This window comes from Dryas octopetala, chromosome 5 (genome assembly GCF_963921425.1).
Source record: "Dryas octopetala chromosome 5, drDryOcto1.1, whole genome shotgun sequence".
Taxonomy (NCBI): domain Eukaryota; kingdom Viridiplantae; phylum Streptophyta; class Magnoliopsida; order Rosales; family Rosaceae; genus Dryas; species Dryas octopetala.
This window is the reverse complement of record NC_141370.1, coordinates 19,980,463-19,992,723: the sequence shown is the minus strand read 5'-3', so window position 1 is coordinate 19,992,723 and position 12,261 is coordinate 19,980,463. Positions and strand designations below refer to the sequence as shown.

The window sequence follows — 12,261 nt, the reverse complement described above, 5'->3', positions numbered from 1 at the left end:
AATAAAGTCTAAGATTTTTTATATAAATAAAATTTTCATATAACGGATGTATGTATGTATAATTATATTTATTTTTTTTATTATACAGATAGACACACAATAAAAATATATATATGGTGAAGTTTTTTTCCCTATCCATTAGGTCAAGGACACTACTTGGGTCACCCCTCCTCTTAAAATTGTAATTTTGGTAATGCCGGTATATGATCAAAACCGTTCACTTTTTAGATCACTTATTATAGATCATTTATGCAAAAAAATCAACTCAATCGAAAATCGTTTAATTATATAATTGTTATTAATTAAATAAAAAAATCAATGGTTTGGTCAAAAATTACTCTTTAATTGAAAACATCAAGGTTTTCTACTTAATTGACAAAAGTTATATAACTAAACGATTTTCAATTAATTTGTTTGTTACAGAGATGATCTTTAATTGATTATCTAAAAAATAAACAGTTCCGATACACCGACATTACCAAAATCGAAATTTAAAAAAATAAGGTGACCTTGCAATACTCTCTAGGAATGACCCAGATATTGTTCATAGGCCAATACTCATGGAACTCATTACCATCTTATTGGCCACTAACTAAACTAATATATCTGCAAACCAAAAACAAAATGAAAACTGTGCCGACGATACCAATACAATAAGCTAATTGCACGACTCTTCTCTTAAATTTCGGTCTCGAATTGTGTCCGTAATTTGCGTGCAAGCTTGATTTCTCTTTCTCTCTGCATTTTTCTTTTCTTTTTTATTTCCATTCCACGCGGCTTTCTGGTTTGGCTTCACTTTTTGCTGCTTCAATTAATTTCATTTTTTAATTTTATATATATATATATATTCCTTGGTCATAAGAGTCATAACAGAGTTCTTACTTTTGACCAAATATTACGGAGAAGATTACTGCACACTACACACAGTGATTGTGTTTGTCATCATGGAATTACAGAAAGTGAAACCATGCATCAATGACGGATTATATGATCAACGTGCTATTCACATTGCCATTGTTTATATTCTTCTCTACTTGCGAATTTGGATACCTTAATTAATTCTTACAATACGCTACTTTGATTACCCCTCACTAATTCCCTCGTCAAAATAAATAATTATATATTTCAAATTATTGTTCATCATGATGTAAAATGCATCTTTAAAAATATTCATATATATGTTTTGCTATTGGTAGACCCTAAGCTATGAATCGGTGAGTGTGAAATTCATCAAAGAAACGCTCTATAATTATATGTTTAGTTATATGTATGTTATATTTTATAGTATAATTTTTCGCCTCACGATAAATTATAATTTAATTTATATAATCACAAATTTAAAATTTGTAACTCCGATGGGCAAATGGGGTCAATTAGGGTAATTGACCACATGAACCCAAATATCTTCCCTTATACATAGATGCTTGACCCCATGATTTATAGTTTGTTTCTTAAGCTTTCGAGGTAAAGTATTTGTAGAAATGCCTCAAAGAGACTAAAGAGAAGATGAGGCTTTTTTTTTTTTTTTTTACTGACTCACCCATGATTCCTTGCAAATGTGCAATTCTTCTAATGGATTTTAGGGATGATCGATTTTATTTGCTTTCAGCGGGACTTTGGATATTGGTTGGCCTTCTTTGAATCTAATTGTTTGAAAAAGACTGCTATTAAAATTTAATGTAATAATCGATTAGCACTAAAATAAAGGAATTAATATATATCTAATATCAATGCATGTAGAAATGTAGAACTGTTTTCAACATTTTTATTTCTTTGGCCATTCAATAAGCTCGAAGTTAAGACGATGAGACGGTGAGTTAAAAATGGATTGACTGAGCAACCAAAGCAAAAAACGAATTAGAAATTTAGAAGAAAGTCAGAGACTCAGAATATACATATATATATTTTATTTATAATTTGTTTGAATTGATTATGCAATTGACGTCAGTAAAGACACCAGCTTCAACAAGAAACTCAGCAGCAAGCAAATTGGTTGTTTTGCATAACAACAAGGTCAAAAGTCTAACAAAAACGTTAAATTAGATTGCAATTCGCAAAACCAATGGGACAATTTCAACCACTAACATTAATTTTGTAATTTAGCCAGCAGGAAATTACCTCTTTGAGTTTGAGTCTGACATCCCAAACCTAAAAAAAAGCAAAAAACAAAAAGAAAAATTGCGTGAATGAGTTTAATTGCATTGTCATTAGTTCTAACATCCTTTGACTGATTAATGGATTGGCAACGACAAATGGCAGATGCTACTTTGAATACTTCAAACTTCAAGGTCCGACAGAATGCAAGACCGGAGCCAACTAGGCAAGGAATGAGTCATTCCTCATTCCCTAGTAGCTACTACTTGGGTATATCCTAAAATAAAAACTAAATAATATTGGGATACACAAAATTTATAATGAGATATTAAAAATACAAAATATAGAAATTTAAGATGTTAGAAGAGTTTGTTCAGAGATGTAGCTGTAAATCTAAGCATTTGAGTTCGAGTCTTCAGTGTGAGCTTTAGAGCCAAGCAGTAAATGAGATAAAATTCCTTGTAAATTCTCTAGACCCAAGAGATTAGTCTAGTACACGAAAACTGACCAAAGATACTTTCAGTTATCAAAAAAAAAAAAACAAAGTGTAGCATTCAAACACTCTTTCAACGTCTACATTTTAATTTAAAATAATGTTTATTATGAGATAATACATCAATATCACGGGAGGTCTAATTAGAATTTACATACACACTAAAAATAAATAGTTATGTTTTTCAATTTTACTTAATTATTTACATGCGGGAATGACTCTCAACCATTATCGTATTAACATAATAAACATATAAGAGTCACCTGGACACATTGTGAAGGAACCATCAACACAACTAGTTGGATGGAAGCATAAGATTAATTTGAGAGTTACAAGTGTGATAACTAAGCTTTGCAGCTGGATTTGCCGGCTGGCATTTTTGTCCTACTCAATTGGTAGCAAGAAGTATCCGACGTGGACAATTGGTCCCACACGGTTTGTGATGACTTGTCCATCAATTCAATGAAGAAGGCTTTATTTGGTTCGTTGTATAGAATATGCTAATGCTTATCCTATATATGATTGTTAGCTAAGCTAGGAATTAGCGGTGGAATGGAAAACAAAAATGTTGCATCCCAATTTTATGTATAAATAATGCGCAGCACGCACGTCTGTAAAACCATAATATTTATAGTAAAATTCTGACCATAACAATTATTAATATAATGGAGTTTGCACAAAATATAAGCATATATTTGGCTAAACTACAAACAAACCCTTCAAACGAGAAGACACGAAACTCGATCAGGCCAAATTATTAAATGAAGGGTTCAATGGTGAGTCACGAGACTGGCTCCACAGAAATATATCATGGGGCTACATTCAAATCAAATTGTTGTGATACAACATATATACTATTACATTATATATTTCAATAAAAATCATTACATTCATTCCTCCAATTTGTTTACCAAATTTCTGGCAGGGTCTCATTATTCAAATTTAAATGTATAAACTTCATTTATTTTTAATAAATAAGATACTAATTTATTAATTTTTAGAATAAGTTTCGTAGCCCTAACATGATTCTTGACATATTAGTTATAAATAGATGTGAATATTTGTTCAATTAGACCGACTTGTCGTGATTGGAGGCAACTGTTAACGGCCTGACCACCTAGAATCACCATCTATCATATACAAGTGGAGGATTAAGAATATAATAGTGAAGTCAAATAAGAATTATAATGCATGTTTCATTCACCAGAAAAGATGAAGATGAAGAAAAGGTTGTAACGTTTCGCAATGGTATATAAGCATTTATTTTTGGGTTGAACATCAGACTTGTTCATCCGGAATAATTGCCAAAACTTCACATTGGTTCAGTTTAAATTTGTTGACAATGCTTCACAACCCCAAAGAAAAATAAAAGAGAAAATAAGAAGAGGTTGACAATGCAAACAAACGTGTACCTCATACACCATCATCGTTAAAATAAATAAATAAATAAATAAATGATTATCTTTTTAAAAAAGTTTTGGTGTGAGTAAAATACTATTATATTATATTAATAATTTACATATTATAATATAAATAGATAATAAAAATAATACTGTAAAATATTAAATTAATTACATTATATAACAGTGTTATAATTACACCGAAAAATTAATCACATTTTAGATAGTTGTATTTTTTTTTTCAAACGCAAATACCAGTAAAATTAGTAAACTACAATATCATCTGATCAGCGCTGGCGCTTACATTTCTTCTTAGTACAATTTATTTCAAACGATGTGCACCAGTAAAGATTTTCAGAAATGTATTAAAAAAACAAAAAAAATATTTTCAGACAAGTGGAACCCAACATATATCATCAAAATCCCATCACACACAGTCACACATGACATGACTCATCTCATGTCCACACACTTATTTTGCAACCGCAACTCAACTTACTCGACCTCAACATGACAAGAACAACAATAATTTACATTTACAAAACTACAAACCAACTATCGAGTGCATTGGAATTTTATATATGTTCTCAGAAAAAGAAAAAAAATTGATGAATTCATAATTAGTTTTGTGGATAATTAATACAAAATATGAGTAGATTACACTCTATGTATTATGTATGAGTACTAATATGAAATGGATTCTTTTTGGCCTTTTGATGGAAGCTTTACTTACTTTCCAGAAGTTTTAAGTTATTAAAAAAAATCACAGTTAATCAAAGTTTTATGAATTTGCAAATTTTTTTATTATGAAAATGAAATCACGCATTTTTACTTTGAACTTATAATTCCTGAGTATAAATGTATAATTAAAAAAATTTATGCTAATTATTAAATAAAAAGAGGGGAAGTACATCAAATAAAATAAAAAGACAATTACAGATTTGGTCAACTTATTTTATATCTAGTTCAATTTTGATTCACAATCTTTTTTAAGTTATGTTTTAGTTTACTGATTGTTCTATTTGTTCAATCAAGATCCATATTTATTTTTTAAAATTTGTTTCATCTTTTACCCTATCAAATCTCAGTCAAATTCAGCAAACATATACTTGTTTTAAAGCTATGCATCTCATCTTTACAACCAAATAAAGATCATTCAAATCGGAGTTCTAAAACTCATAATTGAATCCTAAGTAGGGTATCCGAAACTACTAAATTTTTCAGATTTTTTAAATTTTATCAAACTTCAATTCTCTTTGATTTTAATACTCCAAATTAGTTCATATGGTTAAGAAATGATGAAATATAACTTATATTTTAATTATAATTGAAAAAAACACAACTAAAAGGATTGAAATCATAATTTTAAAAAAATTATGGACTAAAATTAAATTAGATATAAAATAAATAAATCAAAATTAAATTTTTAAAAAATCATAAATCAAAATTAAACTAAATGGACCCAAATTTATATTCTCCTCAGAATTCTCAAATAAAAATAACAAAGTAATTAGTTTTATAATGTTATATTTACCACATTCTTATACCACATTTTTATACCATCTGATGTGTCATTACTTTATTAGACAAACTTTTTCTTTTCTTTTTTGGGTTTTTATTTTTATTTTTTAGTATTCAATGTATAAATGTCATGTAAGTTACCGTATCTTATGAAATTATGGTATAAAAATATGATATATGTAGCAGTAATGTTGAAAACAATTGATCGCTCAAAACTGCGGTGCTGGGCCATTGGCTTAGCGAAAAGCGCGTTAAAACGGTGGTTGCGACCTGTGACTTATGCGTTTTAAATTGAAAAGCGGGGGCAAAACAGCCTTTTACGGTTTCCCAACTGGAGCGCTGCTGATGCGGTGGGTGTTGACGCGTACAGGGACGCGGTGAACCACACGAACGTGGGACCCTCATCAACGCCGACGATCCAGCCGAGCAGGACATGACGCGTGGGCCCCCAACACACACAAACTTGCATGGGGCATAGTGACTGTGTCGCTTTCTGTAATTTTGACCCGGTTTGCGGGACCCACCTACGTGCTCCACAGGGCATGCGGCACCATCGCTGAATTTTCATCATGATTGTAGATGAAGATAATAGTGCATCAGCGTTAACCATGATAAGGATGCGTACCACGCAATCCTGCATGGGATTCATTTTATATCAGAGTCTAGCCTTGCCATAAATGCTACCGTTTTGGGATTTATGAAGTAACGCATGTCTTAAAATCCCTCATTACATTAGCCTGTCTTTTCTGCTGTGTGCCATTATCCCAATACATCAATTTTACCAAGCGCTCAAAAATAAAAGAAAATGAAGGAATGGGAAAATGAACAAACATTTGTTTGTTAAAAATAGTTTAGCCTATTTATTTTCTTGTGAAGTAATAATATGTCATTAGTTATTAGTAATCTTCAATGACTAATTGGAATATTAGTTACCTACATCACTTGAGATTGCTCAATGATGGTAGAAAATTAGTATATGTTAGTTTATGCCTTTATGGTAAGAAAATAATGAAAAGTAATAATGAGAGATTGGTTAGTGACCTTTTTTGCCCTTTATTGCAAAGGTTTAGTCGGTGATTAGATGGTAAAATTATATAAAAAAAATTTCGTAATATCTCATTCACATGATCATGATGTTGAATGTGAGAGACTATCGGCAAAAACAATAAAGTTGTCGAAAAAAATAGTTTATATTTCGAACCAAGTTATGATTTTATTTAGTATGTCAGAATATATGATATATGTACATAGTAACAATTTTTGTATAACAGAAACACTTTAATTATCACGTTATTTAACTATAACTCGTAAAAATCCTTTACTTTATATATATGTAATAACTAGTTTTTATTTAAGCTCCTCTTTTAATGCAGACAATCTTTTTTATATAAATATAAATAATAATACTTATTTAAAAAAAACTTTTATAAAAAACGGACCTATACAATCAATATCACATGTTAATGCAAGTATTGCTTGCTTATGTTTTTAAGAGTAGGGCCAAATGAGCAACAAAATCTCAGCAAATTATGTATCTACTTTAAATAAGAGACGGTAGCCGCACTTCAATGTGTCGTTTAGCCAAGGAGCTGGGACGGCCCTGAACAGAGTAATAGCACCCCGTGAGAAATCAGAAATGAAAACGCACGAGGGTAATTACGTAATTTTGAAAACATTACTGGCAGTTCATTTACTCCGAGGCTCGTATTCTTTGACAAAAATAACACCACTCCCCACTACCTTCATAAAGTGGATTGAAACCTCTCACACCCTCAGCTTCCTCTCATCCACCACCACCACCAATTGGTCCAACAATTCTTAACATCTCGTGAAAAATTCACTTTATTCTCGTGAGATCAAACCCATTACAAAGCTACCAACTCCCCTCCCTAACAACTTCAATATTTAAATAGTTAATACTATTATAAAACCCAATGAACAAATTTGCATTATTTTTTTTTATGGGGTTTATGACTTTTTTCCAAACCTTAGCTTGTAGAGTTGAATAATGTGAATGGGATTCCAAAAAGAATAAAAAGGAGCAGTTTGGGAGAGAGAGAAAATAAAAGAAAGTGAGAGAGAGAGAGAGAGAGAGAGAGAGAATCTGGTGGGCTTTGAGCTGTGATTTAGCTGTCTTTTTGATATAATCTCTCTTACTCTCAGCTACAAACTACAAACACACATCTCCAAAATCCCTAGAAACCAGCCCCCACCCCTTTCTTCTTCCTCAAACCCAAACCCAAACCCCAACCCAAAAACTCTCTCTCTTCCTTTCTACATTTTCTTCCTCAGATCTCAAGGTGAGAGACCATTTCTGCAAAACCCATTTGCAAGAGAGAGAGAGAAAGGGTTCATTCCTCCCTCAGTTTTTTTTTTCCTTCTTTTTGGGTTTAAAGAAAAGTGGCATTTGGAGAATCAGATGTCTCATGTGAGATGAAGAAGAAGACCACCACCCTCTTTGATTTTTCACTTCTTCTTGTCATTGCTTTCGTTTTTACCACAAGTGCACTCTCAGTCTCAGCCTCTGAGCACCACCACCACGACATTCGCAGCCATGGAGCTCTCTCTGACGCCGAAGCCCACTACATCAAGCAGCGCCAGCTCCTCTACTACAGGGACGAGTTCGGTGACCGAGGTGAGCTTGTCACGGTCGACCCATCTCTGGTTTTCGAGAACGACAGGCTCAGAAATGCATACATAGCTTTACAAGCTTGGAAGCAAGCCATACTCTCCGACCCACTCAATCTCACTGGCAATTGGGTTGGATCTAATGTGTGCAACTACACTGGGGTCTTCTGTGCTCACGCGCTCGACAACCGCTCGATCGAAACCGTCGCAGGCATTGATCTCAACCATGGCGACATTGCTGGGTACTTGCCGGAGGAACTGGGGCTGCTTTCAGATCTTGCATTATTCCACATAAACTCCAACAGGTTCTGTGGGACTGTGCCTCACAAGTTCAAGCACCTGAGGCTGCTTTTCGAGCTTGATATCAGCAACAACCGCTTCGCTGGGAAGTTTCCAACTGTTGTGCTTCGGCTCCCAGCTCTCAAATTCTTGGATCTGAGGTTCAATGAGTTCGAAGGGACTGTCCCCAGAGAGCTCTTCGACAAGGACTTGGACGCCATTTTCATCAACCACAACAGGTTCAGATTCGATCTGCCCGACAACTTCGGCAACTCGCCGGTGTCGGTCATCGTCCTCGCCAACAACATGTTCCATGGCTGCGTTCCGGCGAGCCTCGGAAACATGTCGAACCTCAACGAGATCATTCTGATGAACAATGGGTTCAGGTCGTGCTTGCCGCCGGAGATTGGGTTGCTGAAGAACCTGACGGTGTTGGACGTGAGCTTCAACCAGTTCCTGGGTTCGCTGCCGGACACATTTGGAGGGATGGTGAGCCTCGAGCAGCTCAATGTGGCCCACAACTTGCTGTCTGGGTCGATTCCTCCCAGTATTTGCTCGTTGCCCAATTTGGAGAACTTCACCTACTCCTATAACTTCTTCACCGGCGAGCCGCCGGTGTGTTTGGGCTTGCCGGGCTTCGACGACAAGAGGAATTGCTTGCCCAACAGGCCATTGCAGATGCCCGCTGTGCAATGTAAGTCGTTCTTGTCTAGGCCTGTCGATTGTAACTCTTTTAGTTGTAAGCCTTTCGTTCCTTCTTTGCCTACACCTCCTCCACCTTCGCCCCCTGTCGTCGTTCCTTCACCTCCACCGCCACCACCTCCGGTTGTTTTACCCCAATCACCACCTCCCCCGCCACCACCATCACCTTCACCGCCTCCTCCACCAGTTTACTCACCACCACCACCACCGCCTCCAGTTTACTCACCGCCACCCCCAGTTTACTCTCCACCACCCCCACCACCACCTCCGCCACCACCACCACCACCACCATCATCGCCCCCTCCATCACCATCACCTCCTCCTCCACCGGTTTACTCTCCACCACCACCGCCTTCTCCCCCACCACCTTCTCCACCCCCACCAGCACTACTCCCACCCCCACCCCCACCCCCACCCCCACCACCAACCGTAACGCCGCCATATTGCGTCCGTTCCCCACCACCACCTCCACCAAATTCGCCACCACCTCCGCCTCCATTGAGTTCTCCACCTCCACCCACTCCTTACTTATACAATTCACCACCACCCCCACCTCCTCCTCATCATTCACCACCCCCACCTCATCATTCATCTCCACCACCAATATATCCCTACCCATCACCTTCACCTCCGCCGCCTATCCATTCCCCACCTCCCCCATCACCACCTCCTTGTATAGAACCACCCCCACCCCCACCTCCTTGTATAGAACCACCCCCACCACCATGTATTGAGTACTCACCACCACCACCACCACCACCTTCACCCTCACCACCGCCTCCTACAGTTTTCTTGCCGCCACAATCACCATCACCCCCACCACCACCTCCGGTGTATGCTTCTCCACCTCCACCACCAGTGTACCCCTCCCCTCCCCCACCATCCCTTTCACCACCACCACCACCACCGGTTCATTATAGCTCACCACCGCCACCAGTTCACTACAATTCCCCACCCCCACCCTCACCATCACCACCACCACCACCCCCAATTCCTTGTGAGAACCCGCCACCAGCACCACCTCAGTCATCACCACCACCACCGCATTGGTCACCAGCACCACATCATTCATCACCACCGCCAGCGCCAATTGTTTATGAAAGCCCACCGCCTCCCACTCCTGTATATGAGGGCCCATTGCCACCAATCTTTGGAGTTTCATACGCGTCTCCTCCGCCACCACCCTTCTATTGATTCTTTTGAGAATTTTTCTCCTCTAACCTTTCCTGGAGCATCAACAACAAAACTCAGAGTCATATTGGCAGTCACGGCTTCTTTTCCCTCCCCAGTCCCCATCAACTCTTCTTTCTCTTTGGGCAATTCTCGTCGCTCGTGGAGGAAGAATAAAAACAATTTAATTGAGATTATGTGCAATTCTTGAACTTGAAGTCAGTCGTCACCGGCAACAACAAAATGTCTCAAGAAAAAAACAGAGAAGAGGTGAAAGCATAAACATAATTATCACTATAGAGAGAGGTAAGAGGAGAAAGTCTCTCCCATATTTATTTGAATTGTTATGGATATTTGAGTTGTGAAATAAAAAGGGCAGAGAAAGAGTAGGTTGCAGAGAATGTGTATGTATAGGGATGAATTTCGAGACCATAATTCAGGCTACAAAGACAGCAGCACACCTTCCTTCTGCTTCTGCTACTGCTGCTGCTGCTGCTGCTTCTTTGTGGTGGGTTTTATTGCTATTGTCTCTTTTATAGCATACTTTTGTTTCTTCTCATTTCCAAATTTTATAGTATAATCATGAACATTTTACTTGTATTAAGTTTCATTCAGAGTTCACCTCATTCCAATTTATTTGTGTTATGAATGAGATTGAAAGATGCATGTGTCATTTGTCAATCCATTTCCTCTTCAGTTCAGTCAGTCAGGCTCCATTTGCTTCTTGTTGGAATGCAATAGATAGAGTTCAGCCATCAGTGTAAGAAATAAGCATTATTGCCTTTGTGAAGGAATTAAAATTTGGTTCTTCTTGAATTTTGCTGTATCTATGTATCAATTGTAGAACCAATCGTGGACTCCATTGTTTGTGTTATTGAGAATCTAGAAATTAAATGGACTTGGATTGCTGAGGAATCCATTTGCAATTCCAGCATATGTGTTTGACAATGACACAGAAAGTCACAGACTCACAGACACAGCTAGTTTGAGTTTTTGTGGCCAATTAACTTGTATATATAGGTTTATATAATACATTCAGGGGTTGATCCAAGGCTCTATCATTTTGTTGATTTTGCCAAGGTGATAAGTCATGCATACTGTTGAATGGTCCTTAATTTTCGATCGAGACTGCAGGTCCCAATTGGCAATTGAGATCCTGGTAGGACCTGAATGAATGAATAGTGTGAATGGGGGCAGCAACCCAAGTCTCATTGGTGGGTGGTGCTACATTCAATTTCTGAACTTAGCCTTTTCTCATTAGATTAATATTTGTTTGGGACTAGTATCATCATGCTTCATGTGCACCCTTATTATCATCATGCTTCATGTGCACCCCCCCTAATATATATCAAATTTGGATTTGAAATTTCGAATTCAAACCCTGTTTGCTTCACGCTCACGCTTCCCCATTGGAATTTGAATTCCTTCTCATCTTACTTTGATGAGTCTTGTGCTCATATCATCAAAAAGCTTGAAAATGAGTCATCTCTTTTGCTCATATTCATCAATCATCATCGTGAATGCTGTTGTTTGTCGTTGACTGTTGTCATATTACTTATAATTAATTACTCCTTTTCTCATTAAACAAATCTTGACAATCTCCTTCCCTTTCCTTAATTAAACAGATCTCAGCAGATGCTTCATTTGAAATAAAATTGAGGTGACGTACTGCTTGTTATATAACATAAACATGTAATTACTTTTGATAGGTCCTTTTGTCTGTCTGTCTCTCCTTTCTCATTTGGTGGGTCACATACTCACTGACTCACAGAGTCACAGGTTAAGGGTGACCAATACCCGGAAAAAAAAAAAAAAAAAATTTAAGAAATTTTACCTAATAAAATATAAAATAAATTCACTTTTTCACTATTGTGGTCAGATTTTTTACCATCATATGTATTTATATGACTTGTAGACTCAGTATCATGATATCATCCACGAATCCCAAATGCAAAAGATTTAAATGAAGTATAT

At 36.7% G+C, this 12,261-nt stretch overlaps 1 protein-coding gene across 1 annotated transcript; it reads left to right on the top strand.

Moving 5' to 3' along the window:
* Window positions 1-7,505: 7,505 nt before the first annotated feature.
* On the top strand, window positions 7,506-10,913 carry LOC147285450 (Leucine-rich repeat (LRR) family protein). The gene has a single exon (XM_086243809.1). The coding sequence runs from the start codon at window positions 7,942-7,944 to the stop codon at window positions 10,309-10,311; it is 2,370 nt and encodes a 789-aa protein (XP_086099935.1). The 5' UTR covers window positions 7,506-7,941; the 3' UTR covers window positions 10,312-10,913.
* Window positions 10,914-12,261: the final 1,348 nt, after the last annotated feature.